This window comes from Bacillus rossius, chromosome 1, assembly GCF_032445375.1.
Source record: "Bacillus rossius redtenbacheri isolate Brsri chromosome 1, Brsri_v3, whole genome shotgun sequence".
NCBI lineage: Eukaryota > Metazoa > Arthropoda > Insecta > Phasmatodea > Bacillidae > Bacillus > Bacillus rossius.
In genome coordinates, this window is record NC_086330.1 from 2,792,893 (window position 1) to 2,809,890 (window position 16,998).

The following is a 16,998-nucleotide window of genomic DNA, read 5'->3' on the forward strand; positions in this document are numbered from 1 at the left end:
TGCAATCCATTTTGACTCGAAAAAATAATGTCTATGAAAGATTTTTATTTCAAGTTATTTCAAGATGAAATTATTTCGGTACTTACAATATTATACAAATATAATAAACAAAATCTGTTAACAAATTTAGAAGTTTTTTATTGTGTGGAATGTGGTGAAGCATGGATGTACGCAGAGTCCTACATCACATTCTGCACACATCCACCTTGTTTCTTTTCGCCTTGGTTTGGTCTTTGTGCTGTGCTTGCACACGTAACACTGTCTTTGTGGTTTGGCCTTCGCTGCTGTTGATGGCACTGGAGTTGGGAAGTGTCGAGCAGTTAGCCGCAATGGTGTTGGGGTGATCACAGCTGAGCGCCGCCCACCTTTTGAAGGCTTGCGCGTAGGACAAAACTCCTGCAGTAGTTGTCAAACCAAATTGAGTCTGAACTGCACCAGCCTAATTTTCTTGTTATGTCTGATATTGTACATAATACAGGCATTCAAAATTATTATGTCCAATATATGGAAAAACAATTTTTTGTACCATTTTATTGTCTTCCTAGTACTATCAACAAAACTTATCTGCATGTCAGCCTTATCCACTAACCCCATGTTTCGATTGTAGTCAACCACGGACCGAGGCTTCATTATGCTTTCACCCTTTGTTCGGTCTTTTTTGTCGGTTTCGACAAACACGTGGTTATGAACAGTAGTAAGCATGCAAACCTCCCTTTTGTCATGCCACTTTTCAGCTAGAATGTTTTCTGTGTGTGAGACTGCACACTGACCTTTTTTTACTTTTTGTGGAAATCTCGGCATTTCTTTCCTGTTTGGGCGCACTGTTCCGCATGCACCCGTCTGATGTTCAAAAAGAAATCCGAACAGTTTTGGGCTTGTGTACCAATTATCCGTAAACAAAATGTGACCTTTGTCTAGGTAGGGCTCCAAAAGTGTAATGACGATAGAACCTGAAATGCCGAGATCGCTGATTTTGACAATGTTGGTTTCACTGCCAGTGTAAACAATAGAATCAACAATATATCCTGTCTCACAGTCACACAAGACGAACAACTTAACACCAAATCTGTGCCGCTTGGATGGAATGTATTGCTTGAAGACCAAACGACCCTTCCACACCATAATGCTCTCGTCAATACATAAATTTTGATGCGGCTTGAACAATGTCTTGAATTTCATTTTGGTAGTTTCCAAAATAGTACTTATTTTGTACAGACGATCTCCGTGTGGCTGACTGTTGCTATCAGAAAAATGTAATAGACGAAGTAAGAGCAAAAAACGATCCTGTGAAAATATTTTTCCAAAAATAGGAGTAGACATAATTGGGTCAGTGGACCAATAATCATTTATACGGTTTTTAGCTGTGTGGGGCATGAGTATAACTACAGCTAAAAATGTATAAAATTCTGAAACATTAGATTTCACACATTGTTTGAGTTTAGATTTTTCTTTGACTTCAAATCTTTCTGTTATGTATGAATGGTACTTATCCGATTCATCAACTATGTGCTGGACCAAATCTTGATCAAACAATGAAACAATATTTTGAATACATCCAATTCACTGAAATTTTCCGGCAAATTGAATTCATCTGTGAGCCCCGAAAAAGAATTGTCAAAATTAAATGTCCTTGGTTGGAAATTTTCATTGTTTTCCCAATGGAAAGAGTATTCTGTATTAGTTGAAACATCTATGCTCACCTCTGTTCCTGTAGTTGCATTCATGGCACCTAGACTGGAAACTGCATCACTGTTAGTGTCTATGTCACTTACACTTTCATCACTTCCTGATTCCCAGTTAGCGATAATTTCTTGTAATTCTTTTTCAGAAAGTATTTTTCTTTTGCGAGATGTGGCCATTATTACAAAAATTTTTAAAAAAATCACATACGAATAACAGTCATAAAAACATTCGGTAAAACAGTAGCACTATATTTCTACTTCTACGAATTTATGGCCAATAGATAAACCCCGGCACTGAACATCGTTTGCACGAACAAGCCACTTGTATATCTTAGTAATTCAAATTCAATGACACAAGCATAGCGATGGAGTACATATCAGACTGAAAAATAATTGCAATAGAAAAGTGGTCTATACCTCCGCGAAAATATTGTGCTGTAAAGTTCTGAAAATGATAGCTATAGGCTATCCATCTTAGTAAGCTCCCAGTGGAAAAAATTTTGTACTTGCTGCTCAAACAATTCCTTCATCAATACGATTACTAGAATAGTATATTGTATAGAAAACAGACATGTGATTCATAATATTTACAAACTTTATTTTAAATCCCTTTCTTTTTTCGCACAGATTACTGGCTATTATGAAGAGCCTATAGTTCAGTATCTGTGACCGCGAAAATAAAAGCACTCTCAAATAAATACACCCCTGTTCACATTACCGGGAGATAAGAGCAGATAAAAGATTGACTCTGCAATTCTATAGGTGTGCGACTGTTGCTATCGTTCAAAAACCCCACATATAAGGACTTGACTACGCCGCTATCTGACGCATTGTGTTTCACCACCTTGTAAAATACACAAGAATTTTAAAAATCACTGGGAATCATTTTGTAAACTGTACAAGAGAATGTAGGACATTACAAAACATTATACTGCTGCCAAAACTTAAATTATGGTCATACTATTAAATTAAAGTTAAAAACGTACATTTACGTTCATACTCTCTAATACCATTAAAAATATGCCCGTACATGTACGTTCATACTAGCCAAAGGGTTAAAACCAATTCTAAAACATATGAATGAGGCAGTACACTCTGTGCATTAGCCTTAAAGTTTTTTTTTTTTGATAATTTTTAAGCTAACTTCAAACCTTGGAATAGGTTTTGGCGTCAAAATCCTGACGGTGAAGATACATTATCTTCTGGTTCAGGATTTGTAGCACCCATTATTATATTTTTCTTTTAATCAAAATTTAATTGTTCTCCATAGTCTAGTTTTAACATACATACTATGTTTATGCATGTATTCTTTGTTTATACTGTATTTATGAAATCGTAACATTCCAATTGGCAAAGAAGGCAGTAGTCAATATATGGATTTTTAATTTCTTATTTGTTAAAGCAGAGATCACGTGTAAAATTGTTTGAAACAGCATAGCAAATCCTGAATTATTTTTTCAATTTTCTCCTATCATAGTTTACTGCAGTGCTATAGATGAAAGTATGCTTTCAAACCACAACTAAAATTGTATTAAAAATTTTAATTTGGCGCTCTCCTGACCACGTTTCTGGTTCTGCCATTACCGAAAGGTTGCAGGTACAGTTGTTAATTCAGCGTTGGTCAACAGAATACAGAGTATACCCGTGTATAATTGTGTGGGATCTACAGTACAAGTTCGCCTCGTATTTACAAGTATGTGCAAGGCATGTGGTGAGTTCAGTGGTTGCAACTGGTCGCTGCGAGGTGCCATCGAGTTTCCCTGCAACAGTCGCTCAATCCAAGACCAAGATCGCTGCACTTGTCCATCCAAAATTCTGAACACACATTCATCCTCATTGTTTTGTATTAATTATTCACCAACATTTTTAAGAAAAACTCTGAATTGATGTATTTAATAAGATGCTACAATTTGTAACAAATTTTTATCTTGTTAGTAGTTCTGCTTTCTTATATGTTCAATGATTTAGTCTTGACAAAAGCTGTGGCCATGGCTGCATTATAAGTAATGTTTTTTTAAATGAGAAATGGAGAATGAAACTACATAAAGACTTTTTTCCTCATCAGTACTTTATTTCACTGAAATGTTGTTACATATGCAGTAAAAGTACAGTAATTGACAGGCAATTCAAATAATTGTACAAAATCTTCTCATTGACCCATCTTCATGGGATGCACCAGTGATGGTGTTGGTAGCCGTGGCGACAGCTGCAGGTTGCCGCTCGTCACAGTGTTGCCACGCTTAGCAGCAGCCTGCAACAAGACGATCCTTGCTTTAACGACGGCACCGCTTCAGCATACAGGACCCAAGTCCCATCTCGCAACAAAAATATCTACTGATTGTAGTTTGTTACTTTCACATTCTAGAACATAAATCTTCACAGCTATAAATCTAACCAAGTTCTGCAACATCCATTAGAGAACACTGTCAAATATCTTCATTGATCATATGGATGTTAAGACAGGAAAATGCAGTTCTCTCTAGTGATGTGTACACATCCAACTTCGATAATGAGCGAATTTGTGTTTTCTCATGTTGCAAACTAACTTAGTAATATGAAACTCTGAAGCCAAATGTAATGCAGAACACTTAAACAACACAGCACGTGATAAATATACGAAATGTATTCATTTAAGGGGGGAAACAAAATTTTTTTTCCCCCCTTCTTAAAACTTAAATATAATTCCACTTAACAAGATGGTATAGTAAAACCTTTACAACAAACACCTATGTAACAGAATCGTTAAAGCAGCTGTTAGGTCCTGTCAAAATGCTATTTAACCTTATGTATTTGAACCTCTATATAACGAAGGTTTTTTTTTTTCCTGCCAAAATATATGCTACAGTGAAGGTAAAATATCTTCAAAATGTTTCTACAGAATTGTTATATTATTTTTCCTTTCAATTTGCTTTATAAATGTATTGCGTTACAGCAAATAAATACGGGAAGACTTCTTTTCACAGACATAGCTAAACGCCCAATTGTGCATCTTTGGTTTTTTTCTTTTGTTCATTGTAAATATTTTTAATGTAGCTATACTTACCTAATTTAACCAACCGTCCACAATGTTTTAAAGTATTTATAATGTATCTAACCTATCCTAATTGACCGCAAAATTTAATGCCACACCAGTTTATACAATGAGAGAGAAGGGGGGGGGGGGGGGGGGGGAAGCTAGCATTAACTTCGCGTGTGGCTCTCTCGTCTATGAAATGAAGGCTTCCCAAAAAATACTGCCATCTTACAACTGCTGACCGCAGAACTATTGACATACCTAATGAAATACACTTTGCAGATTGTACCAACATTAAAAAAAACACTTGGATTAATCAGTGCTCCAAACATTGCCTTAAAATTTCTCACACATCCAACTTGATCAACCTGACATCTGTCCTGTGAAAATGTGTGATCATTGTAATGAGTGCCTATATGCATTCTAGATTCTGTGGATATGTTGCTTAACTAAAATTGGAGTTAAAGAGATTTTTCCAAGTTGTGGTAAAATAATTTTTTTTTTTCTTTCCTTATTTGGAGGTTAGTGTTTACCCTGTCAATTTATTTTACACGCAAATTAGTTGTTGGACAAACCATGTGACATAATTCATAAAAAAAAAAAAAAACAAAGCAATCACTCTTGCCACAAAACCGAATTCTGTATGCTGTTAATCAGGGATGCAAACAGGTCAACCTAGCTAAAAGTTTTATGCTGGCTTGCATAGTCATGACTAAAATAAAGTATTAGCCATTTAATTGAACTGTTAAGTGTTTGCTCTTAACATTCCGAACTCAACTATATTAACTATACTTATTCTATATTAACTATTTATTTTTGTAGTACTAATCACTTGTTAGTTTTGAATTAACCTCAGTAAAAAAACACCTAACAATAAAACACACACACCCAAAACAGTCCCTTCAAATCTGTTATAACCAGGTTTTACTGTATTATAATTTTTGAGGTTATAATTCTTAAGGTATGTTGAGGGTGAAATGCAATGAAATAAGTTGACAATGCACATGCATGTAGAAACTGCTAGAAGTCCTCAAGATGACGGACCCACTGAAGATGTACCAAGTGTATTGGTATGCCAAAGTAAACTTTATGGTAGTGAAACTATCCTTGAATATATTTTAATTTGAAGTCATAAAATATTATAGCAACTTTAAAAATACCTACAATTTATTAGCCAGGAAAGTTTTGTAGTGATGAACATGGCAACAAAAATATATAACATTCAGTTGGTTCTTTAAAGCATTACGAATGTGGCGCTATCTTTGAAGTATTTTTTTCAAACTCATAAAGTGCAGTCCAATCGATCCCAGATTTGGACTTGACTTTCAACAAGGCATTATTTATATTTAATACTGCCCATCTTTTTAAAATCATTAACATTTCTGAAAACCTGCCCCTTGGAAGTGCAGCCCATCAGGATTTTTCTGACAGTAGTGTTTTTGAAAGGTTGTCTGAATTGTTGCCCCTTGGAAGGGCAGCCCTTCAGGATTTTTCTGACAGTGGTTAGGTTAGGTCACTTTACAAACTAACCACTGTCAGAAAAATCCTGAAGGGCTGTTTCTCCAAGGGGCAGCATTTCAGTCACCCCTTATAATGTTATTAAATAGGTAAAAAAATTCTTCTTTTGGCAAGATTTGATCCTTGTAAAGCCAGTTATTTTCAGATCATTTAAAACTTGAGATTACTATTTTAAATGACTACATATTCTGGTTCACTAAATATATTCCAGCATAGTTTCACTATCATTACCTACTAAGTTTTATTTTGCACACCAATACATTTGGTATGTACCCTAATATTTACCAACGTAACGACGTGCAGATTTATGTAGAACGTAAGCAGACCAAGGTTGTCAACCTGGCCATACTTCCGACCTTGGCCATTTTTCTTTTCAACGTGTGAACTCTTGTGGTAACCATTAGTCATAAACCTAGTGAAAAAACCATTAGTTTTGTTTTAAAAATTTAATTTGTTTCTTGATTATGTCATGAATAATTACAATGGTATGTAAGCTGTACAAAGAGGGAATTAGTCAGCATTTACTGGAAAAATTATTAATTAAAATAGTACAAGTGTTTTTTTTTTGCATAATTGCAAGTTTCTGTCTTTAAAGACTAAAGAAAAGAGACATAAGTAATAAGCTTAACAAGTTCTATATGTTTAAACTTGGATCATTTTAATTCAGAGGAAAATACCACTGAGTCATTGCTATATTAATAAACTAAGGACTTGCATAGTATTACAATACCAATTCCAAATATCATTCTTAAGCGACTGGGTAACTAAATCAACCTATTTTAAGCTAAATACTTGGATTTGAGCCACTCTAGTTTGTTTAAGATTCCCTGGATTCTAGCAAAAAGTTAGTTTGCAAACGAAACAAGACCTGTTGCTTATTGAATGGAACATTCTAGACACACACAATTGCACAGAGTTATGCAATGGCACATGTCCAAAAACTTTCACTCTACAACTTACCACCGTTGCAAAATCTTTCACAGAACCGAGTGTGTTGGGTGTCCAGCCACACCGGGTCGAACGCGTCCAACCACAACGCCACGCCATCTCACGCTTGGTGTGTGAGGCTGCAGTAGGCTTTTTGCTGGGCTGGGAAGCCTTTATTCACACACACACACCTCACGCCTAACGGGGAGTCCTGTTGTAACACAACAACCGTTCCTGACACACAGGGGCGCAGGCAAGGAAACAAGGGGGAGGGGGAAGAATCCTGCACATTCTACCCCTTCCCCCAAAGTCAGAACAACATAGCTGAGAAAATTTTTGTATATTAAACTTTTAATTCAAGTTAAGGGTTTAGTATCTTTTGCAAATAAAAAATAATAATTTTACACACTGTAAGCTTCTGGGTTAAAAGACCAGGTCTATTGTCAATTACTTTTTTGATGTTTCGGGAAGTTACCAACAGTAGAAATGGCTTCAGACCAGAAGTCAAGATACGTGTACTGCCTCGAGGGGTTGAAATCATCCAGTTATCAAGTACGTTTTCCTGAATAAAAGAATATAACACAAACACAGTTTACAAATAGAAACTAATCAGTGCATTGCACTCTGAATTGCATTTCCTGCCACGCCCCTGCTTCAAGATGGCCACATGCCAACAACAGACCACGACACAGAACATCTTCCTCGTCACACGAAGACTGGCATCTCTTACGTGAGGACAGTGCCTAGCGGGGCAAGTTCCTCACCTGCGGGAGTGGCCCCACACTGCTGGGGTGGCACAGAGGCGCTGCGCCCGAGCCCACAGCCGCCGTGGCGATGAGGACCAAAGTGGTGCGGCCCATTCAGATGGAAGCCCTTGAAATGATGGCCACCCTTGTGGTGATGGCCCTTGAAGTGGTGCCCAAACTTTCCGTGGTGCCCAAACTTGCCGTGGTGGTCACCCATGAGATGGTGCCCAAACTTGCCGTGGTGACCCTTGAAGTGGTGCCCACCTTTGCCGTGGTGCCCAAACTTGCCATGGTGCCCAAACTTGCCATGGTGCCCAAACTTGCCATGGTGCCCAAACTTGCCATGGTGCCCAAACTTGCCATGGTGGCCACCCATGAGGTGGTGCCCACCATTTCCGTGGTGGCCCATGCCACGATGGTGACCCGGCGACCAGCACAGCAGTGACTCTCGGTGGGGAGGCAGGCTGCCGTCGGCCGGGGGAGCCGCCGAGGTGGAGGGGCCGGGCCCTTGCTGGGCCACGAGGCCGCCCTGCGTGCTCAAGGTCAGCACCAGGACCTGCTGCTCCTGTGGCCGCATCTCCTGCAACACCCACCACTCAGGCTTCATTCCTGATTTCTGACTCATGATAACGAAAACAGAATTGTCTGCATATTCAAAGTATATATTTTTCTGGTTTCTAATCGTTGCTAAGTTGCCAAGACGGAATTACAATAGTGTGTGGCGTCCGTCGAACACTTACACTGCCAGTGCCATGCAGCTGGCCAGGAAGTTCTCAACACTTCAACTGTCCGCCAGAATTTATTTTTGAAAATAGTAGTCAAGCATTTTTTTAATACACACGAAACTTGTCAACCTGTATCGACCCCCCTCTCCACCTTTTTTCCCCAAGAAAAAAAAAACACGCACGGAGATTATATTTACAGAACTAGTGCTGTGTGGTAATTAAATCATCTATGGGTAAATATGTAGTTGGGCGATGTTTGTTTAAAAAAAATTAAAATTCCGAAAATACTTTAATTCTATGCTTTTTAACTTCCTCTTTTCATAAAACCTGGCGGAGATAAGAAATTACAAATACTTTAGGAGATATAGCCGTTCTTATTTTGCAATACAAGACCTGTGCAATCATTCGACCGTCCCCATTTTTTATTTTGCCGTGTCTTCGTGAATGCCTAATTAATTTAAATGGTCGATTAGGTAAGGTCAGTTACATTATAAATACTTTCAAACTAAGCGGACATTAAAAATAATATGAATTAATTTTAATGGTTGTTTAGTTTTAAAGTATTTATAATGTAACTGACTTGACCTAACAAACCAGATCAAAGGATGAACAGTAGGAACTCACGTATAACTTTTTTTTTTTAACTTACTTGCGCAACAATAGCCAAATAATAAATATAACATTAAAATTTGAAACGTTAAAAACTCATCTAAGTCAGAGGCGGGTACAATTCCTTTGCCATTAGTAGAAAATTATTTCATACTCGTAAACAAGAAACAATGGTGAACACCAAATGAATGGCACAGGTATTGTGATGAAAATTGAAAAATTCTATATCTCCTGAGATATTTGGAATTCCTTATACTTATCTCCGCCGGGTTTAATAAAAAGAGGAAGTTAAAGAGCATAGAATAAAAGTATTTTCGGATTAAAATTTTTTTTAACACATATCGCCCAACTACATTATTATCCTCTATGTCTATGATCATGACATTGTAAGCTCAAACCTCCCTCCCCCCCCCCCCCTGGAAAAAAATTACATTCTAGGCAACTCGTAATTGATTATAGATATAACGCGATCTTGCGATGGGAGCGTAGGTAATAAAAATAAATGCAACAATTGAATGAATATCACGAAATGCTGCTGTTATTACAAACTTACCATGTCTAATAAGGTCGCCGTAAATTTTCATGTCTTCGCTTATACATTAACATTTTTGAGAATCCTGCTTAGTGCGTAATCAAGCTCGTCGACAATTACGTTAGGTATTTTTAAAAATAATTCGCAATTAAATATTTAACACATGACGAGTACTGTGTTATTTCAAAGTTTACATTAAAAAAGTGAATACCGAATGCTGAATTATTTGGAACATTTTGTCATGCAGGCAACGAATGTTAGAAAATCTGTTCTGAGGTCGCAATAAAAAAAAATACGTGAACAATGTGTACTTACAGTTACAGCTGCTGCTTCTGACGTACGTGTCAGTCAAAAAGCCTACGGACGTCGACGGGCAATAACGACTGGGCTACGCTGACTACGCCACAGACTGCGCAATATATAAGGCGTTGGCGTGGGGGTAGCGGCGCCTGATTGGAGGAAAATGACGTCACCGCACCGTGTGATCGTGAGTCATCGCTTCTCCGCGCATGTGCACTGCGCACAACATTGCGCTTGCGCAACATTGCGCAACACAGGAATCACTTTTTAAACATGAACAACAAATAACAATCCATAGTAGGACAGAGACGAACAGTTCGTAAGTTTCGTTTTACGTATGGTTACGTTTCCGGAACGAGTGTTCACAACAGAAGTATATTCACGTCCACGTGGTATAATCAGTTACCAATATGTGCGTTTTTTGACGTGAATACGTCTTTATAATTGCTTCCACAGTGGGAGGCAATTAAAAAAACGAATGATAACAAAATCGGGGGATACAGTTTGGTGTTGCAGCTACATATCTATTATCTCAATCCAAAATTTAATTACGCCACTGGATGGCTAAAGGATCAAAGAATTCGTTACGCTAATTGAGGTGTGCGACGAATCGCGCGGGGTGGAGGGGGAAGTGCCGCCATTTTGAGGTCATTTCGCTGCGTTTCGAGATTTCCATTTAGTATAACTTTTGACTCGGAGAAGCTACGACGTTCGTTTGGTTCGTTTGAGTTTCAATCGTCAGCTCTCGTCAAAATCTATCGATTGCATGTATAAAACATTAGCGTAAAAAAGTTACAGTGAATATATATGGTGTTAAAATAATAAAAAAATATATAATGTCTGCCTACAAGCGACTTCTTAAGGTGGGTTTACGATTTATTTCCTTAAGAATTATAACTTAACATCGAGCACACGATTAAGTCAAAACTACATTTTCCAGTTTATGATTGACATAGAAGTCGTTAATTCCAACCAATCACAGCACAAAATACATGGTCGGCCATTGTTCGAAATGGAGAAGCAGGTTTGAAATAGGTTATTGACAAATGGGATAGCTATCAAATTCTGTTGCATAAGAATGTTCACTCATGTCTAAATTAATTCTTAATTACAAATTTACGAATTCTAACCAAAAATACTGCCTCGCTCGGTCCAATATCAAGACATAAACTTCCGGCTGAAAGGTTCCGGTTTGTTGTGATTGGTCACTTCCCTTAAGTCTTAACGAAAAATATAAAATATAACCATTTCTGTTAAGTCTTAAGTCATCATATGGTTCGCACACGACCCGTCAAAATTCACACACGACAATCATAAACCATTCCACTAGTTTACATAGTCTTATATGGTAAGTACACGACTAAGTCTTAATTCTTAATTCTTAATTTTCAATCGTAAACCCACCTTTAGTGTTCAAACATGATTATAACATACATAAAATAGCGTATTTTATATTTTGAATAGAAAATATTATACCTATTACGTATACGCGTATTCACGTACAACACAAAGCCGTGTCCATGACACAGCCACACTTTTTTTTTCTTTTAATATTAGATATACCGACATCTGTACAAACCTGTATGTTCATACGCGAGTATTTGGGTCATTTTTAAATATATCTAATTGTGATATCGTATATATTGCGATGGGTGTAAGACGGCGTGCATGGAGTATTTTCAGCACGAACTGAGCGCAACTTTCTAAATAATCATAGCATGTTCAGTTACTGATTTTAATTCTTAACAAAAAATTAAAATTTGTCTCCTATTTTTAAGTAGGTTATGTTATCGACACACAAATAGTTCCTTTAGGAACAAGTGCTCTTGTAACCTGCCTACTCCATGTAAGTTGTTTTGAGTGTAATTGATGAGAAACTGTGATATTATTTTCAGTAATATAAAAATAATTAATAGGTACCTACCTTATGATTATAGCACAAAACTCCAGATCACACACATACACACATCACCCACCAACAACACCACCCACATACACATATATATATAAATACACACACATACAAATTGTATTTAATCGTTGAAAACGTACGATGCTAAATTAAAAAAAATTGAAACCATACTAATACGATATAACATAATATATTGACAACATTTTTCAAACGAATTTTAAAATAATAAAATACATTATTACTGAACCTAGGGATTTAAGTTGCTAATTGGTGGAATAAACAGATAAGAATGACCAGTGGCGTAGCCAGGATTTGTGTATGGGGGGTGTTAAGAAGCCTGCAACCCCCCCCCCCCCCGTATTAAAGCGGGTGGGTCCGGGGGTCCCCCCCCCCCCGGGAAAATTTGGATTTTAAGGTGTAAAATAGTGGTATTTAGCTGTTTTCGGTACTTAAATTTAAATATTGTAATGGTAAATTTTTATTAATTGTTAATATGAAATTTGTTTGAGTGATGAATAAGAAATTTAATTAAAATTTGCTGCTAAGGGGGGGGTTTGAACCCCTAAAACCCCCCCTGGCTACGCCCCTGAGAATGACGTTAGTAGTAGGTATATATAGTTCGTCCTGGGACACCAGAGGCAGGAGGGGGATTCGGGGATTCGAGGCGGCCATCTTGAATTTAATCACTTCCGGCGGCCATCTTGGATTACGTCACTTCCGGCGGCCATCTTGGACTCAAAAATTCCTCAAAATTTCTGAAAAACGACTCAAAATGACTCAAAATTTCCGTTTTGAGGAAAAATTTCTCGATTTCTTCCTCAAAAATTCAAAAATTAGGATTTAGAAAAAACTCAAAAGTCATTTTGCCATAGAAAGAACACAATGTACATATAGAGGCTAAAGCATCCATGTATACAGCCTCCGATAAGCCTCTGATGTCATCTGGCGGGGTAAGGGATCCAGCTGAACCGTACAAAATATTCAATTTTAGCTCTAAGTTTTATTATGCCTAGTTTATGTGCATCAAAATAAACAGCTTCCAGGAGTGAGTTATCTTTTACATTAACAGGCACCATGCCAGTTTTTCTGTATTTTCTGTAACATATAAATCCACATATAACTCCCGTTTGCTGCGAACACCCTTCACATGACTTCCTTTAGAGCAGGAATAAATCATTCATCCACCCATTCTTTATCTCGGTGATCATAGTTTAATTATTTATTTCGAACAAGGCTACAAGACTTCTTGGCTACAAAGCTACAAGCTACAAGGTTCCAATCGGCTACGTGTCTACAATACTACCAGGCTACAAGACCACGAGGCTATAAGGATACATCAAATGCATAGAAAAAAATCTGGGTATAAAAATACCAAATCAGCAAATTTAAAGCTTACTGTAGAGCTGAATTTCGAATATTTTTCAGTTTAATGCTTCTCTGTACTTAAACATTTGTGTGGAGAGGGAGTTGTGTGGACTTTGAATATTTTTTAGCTAAATGCTTCTGTGTACTTAATATTTTGTTTGAAAATGTAACTATATAGGGCTTTGAATATTTCAGCTAAATGCTTCTCTGTACTTAAACATTTGTGTGGAGAGGGGGTTGTATGGACTTTGAATATTTTTCAGCTAAATGCTTCTCTGTACATAAAAATTTGTAAAAGTTACCAGTTACCAGGACTTTGAATATTTTTTGACTACTTCTGTGTAACTTGTCAGTTACAGTACTTTAACATTTTAGTGATTTTTTAGATTTTTTTCGGGGTAAGGTAGTGCTAACTTAAGGATTGGTTTGTTGAAGCTGTAGTTTGTAGGTTTGAAGTTATGTATGCAATCATTCTCATGTAATGGGTAGCTACATTGTTTTCTTAAGACTTCTGTTATAGTTCTCCGTACGTCGGGCTTCCTTCGTGTGTTCCGTGCATTGAGCACAGACTACCGATTGTTGTGATGACATAAACCATGCAGAAATGACGTTTCTGCCCTGCTACCTATACGGCAGCTAATAACTGCTAGCGTTATGAACGTCAGTGTGCTGACAACCAGCAGCATGACCTCAAGCAGTGTCATCTGTGTGGAAAGATGGTTGCTCGCAGTGATAAATTGCGGTAATATCTTACAACATGTACTGGTGCTGCCCTCACGACTTCAGTCACCTGGTGTAGCTTCTGTTCAAAACCTTCGAAAAATCCAGCCATGTCACACATCATGAGAAGACGGCTTGCGGTCTCAACCCTAGCCATAAAATGTATTCGTGTGGGAACTATGCTAAAGTGTTCGCCAGGGCTGGTAAGTTGAAAGCACATACCAAAGTGTGCAAGGGTCCTGATCCACTATCAACTAAGAAGCAGAGAATGGCCGCGCTTAAGCCTGTAGTCATACCTAAGCCAAGCACCAGCCGAACATTGCTGGTGACAAGAGGCGGGTTTTGGCCAACATCCACGACTTCATCATTGCAGAAGTGTGAATCTGGGGTAACTTGAGGACTTGTGTGGTAGAAAATAATACCAGTTCTGTCAAGGACACATGTATATACTTGGACTCTATCAAGGTTAAACTAATAAGCCAACTTCTAGAGGAAATTGAAGAGGATGGTCCACTCAAGTATTACATCGTGCTTGAGTGCAATTGTGAGAAGCCAATGGGTACGTATGAAGACAAGAGGGCCTTCAAAACCACGAATGTTCCACTCTTTGCAGTTCGTGAAGTGGAGGATTTCATTACTGAATACATCTTTAAGATATGTAAAGAGGAAGAATACTAATTATGAAAGGGGTCCGAATGGTCTTTGTCTGGTGTTAAGCGACTACAACTACACATCAACAAGCTTGATCCACTTCGAGCTAGCTCCTACATCGTAATACCTACCTGTATCAAAGAAAAATATGCGGTGGTCAATCTGTAAATACTTAGATGAGCACATATGTTTTAAGTGTGCAATTATGGTCAAGTTAGATGTGGGTGAGGATTTGAGCATGTTAATCAGTCCTACAATGACTTGGAAGGAATGTTCAACTTCACTAACAACGAGTTTCCCAATCCACTTCGCCAGATACCTCTGTTCGAGAAACAGAATCCTCGTGCCTGCATAAACATCTATAGCATCGACGAAAACCAGATGATTGTAACATCACGAGTCGCTCTAGAAGAGAAAAGAACATCTTTCAAACTTCTGTTCTTGATCTTGAAATATACGGTTTTTTTGATTTGCGTGGATACTTGTTTGAAATATTCTGAGATGTGTTTGAAATATGGTGAATTGTGTTTGAAATATGAGTATTAGTGTTTTAAATGTGTCTTCACATTAGTAAAAAACACGTCTGTATTCTTTTAGAGGAATGATTCTGAGTAAATAAATTAATTTAATGGAATGTGCTTCCAGGTTTTCTTGAGTCATATATCTTTTATTGAGTTTTATTTTTTTGTATTGGTCTTGGAATATATTGAGAGATATCCGTTTGTATTGTGAATTCCTGACACCAAATAAGAAATGTCCGCATTTTAATCAGGTGGTACTTGAATAAATAATCCATTACTCATTCGTTAAATAGGCTAAGTACAGCCGAGAAACACTCGTTTGTAACATGATTCTCTCCCTCCTTGAGGTCTGGTTAAACAAGGCTGGTTAATGTTAAGAATTGTGTGTCCATAAAAGAAAGGAAGTGAAATGGTAGCAAAATATTAGACGACTATAATGATCACGAGAAATGTGAAGATGATGATTCTAATAGTACTATCCCAGGTCTTGTTAATTATTTGGAACTAAAAGTTAACGAAGAAAGTATCAATTTCATGGAGGCGACTAGAACTTGGTGTAAATTTTTTTAATTCCCCATTTCCCCAATTTTCAAACACAATTCATCATATTTCAAACACATCTCAGCATATTTCAAACAAGTATCCACGCAATTCACAAAAACCGCATATTTAAAGACCAAGAACAGAAGTTTAAAGGATGTTCTTTTCTCTTCTAGAGCGACTCGTGATGTTACATGCATCTGGTTTTCGTCGATGCTATAGATGTTTATGCAGGCACGAGGATTCTGTTTCTCGAACAGAGGTATCTGGCGAAGTGGATTGGGAAACTCGTTGTTAGTGAAGTTGAACATTCCCTCCAAGTCATTGTAGCACTGATTATCATGCTCAGATGCTCACCCGCATCTAACTTGACTAGAATTGCACACTTAAAACATATGTGCTCATCTAAGTATTTACAGATTGACCACCGCATAATTTTCTTTGATACAGGTAGGTTTTTCGATGTAGGAGCTAGCTCGAAGTGGATCAAGCTTGTTAATGTGTAGTTGTAGTCGCTTAACACCAGACAAAGACCATCCGGACCCCTTTCATAATCAGTATTGTTACGATCGCGCTTGGCTGCAGTGCTTGGCATCGCCGTGCTCGTTCGGCCTGTCTGCGCCCCCTTCCACCCGCATCCTCTCCCTGGTATCTCGTGTCATACTATCTCGCGACATCCTGACCGTCGCAGCGCGCACCTGCCTCAGATCGAGTTACTTAAAAGAGGCCGCACTGCGGAATAAAAGGATTCAGACATGTTTATCGGCGCGTTTTGTGGGAACCCGATGCTTGTTGCGTTTATCGGCGTTCTTTGAGCAGCCGCCGCGTCCTTCGAGGACTCACGACGCGTTTCTGGGCATTTCGATGGCGAAGGTCGCGCGATATCTCGGAGACATGCCCGATTGTTCTGGACGGGAACCCAAGGGCTATATAAGGAGGTTGGGCCGACCTTCGAGAGGAGTTCAGTGGGGAGTTCTCCCGCGGTGGAGTTTCCGGGCGATAGTGCCGCGGGTGCGGCAGAGTGGCAAAGTCCTTGGACGAAGGTTCCAGGGCAGAGAGTCTGAGTGAGTGGAGTCGGGAGTTCTCCCGCGGCGGAGTTTCCGGGCGATAGTGCCGCGGGTGCGGCAGAGTGGCGAAGTCCTTGGACGAAGGTTCCAGGGCAGGGAGTGAGTGAGTTCAGTGGAGTCGGGAGTTTCCGAGCGATAGAGTCGCGGGCGCGGCGGAGTCCCGAGTGAAG

The 16,998-nt window shown here is 38.4% G+C and overlaps 1 protein-coding gene across 3 annotated transcripts; it reads right to left on the reverse strand.

Moving 5' to 3' along the window:
* Positions 1–3,729: 3,729 nt before the first annotated feature.
* Positions 3,730–10,188, reverse strand: LOC134531187 (histidine-rich glycoprotein-like). Of its 3 annotated transcripts, XR_010074960.1 has the most exons (5): positions 10,068–10,176; positions 7,905–8,466; positions 7,174–7,351; positions 6,499–6,625; positions 3,730–3,933 (listed from the first exon to the last, which is right to left on the reverse strand). XR_010074960.1 is itself a non-coding variant. In XM_063366835.1 (3 exons), the coding sequence occupies exons 2-3, from the start codon at positions 8,461–8,463 to the stop codon at positions 3,923–3,925; spliced, it is 570 nt and encodes a 189-aa protein (XP_063222905.1). In that variant the 5' UTR covers positions 8,464–8,466; positions 10,068–10,182; the 3' UTR covers positions 3,730–3,922. The 3 variants fall into 3 exon arrangements, 1 of the variants encoding a protein (XP_063222905.1); XR_010074959.1 differs by lacking the exon at positions 6,499–6,625 and having other exon boundaries at positions 10,068–10,188; XM_063366835.1 differs by lacking the exons at positions 6,499–6,625; positions 7,174–7,351 and having other exon boundaries at positions 10,068–10,182.
* Between the last annotated feature and the right edge of the window lie 6,810 nt (positions 10,189–16,998).

What these genes read in the sequence shown, in the direction of transcription:
- LOC134531187 (XM_063366835.1), bottom strand. Translation starts at nt 8,463, where the DNA reads ATGCGGCCACAGGAGCAGCAGGTCCTGGTGCTGACCTTGAGCACGCAG.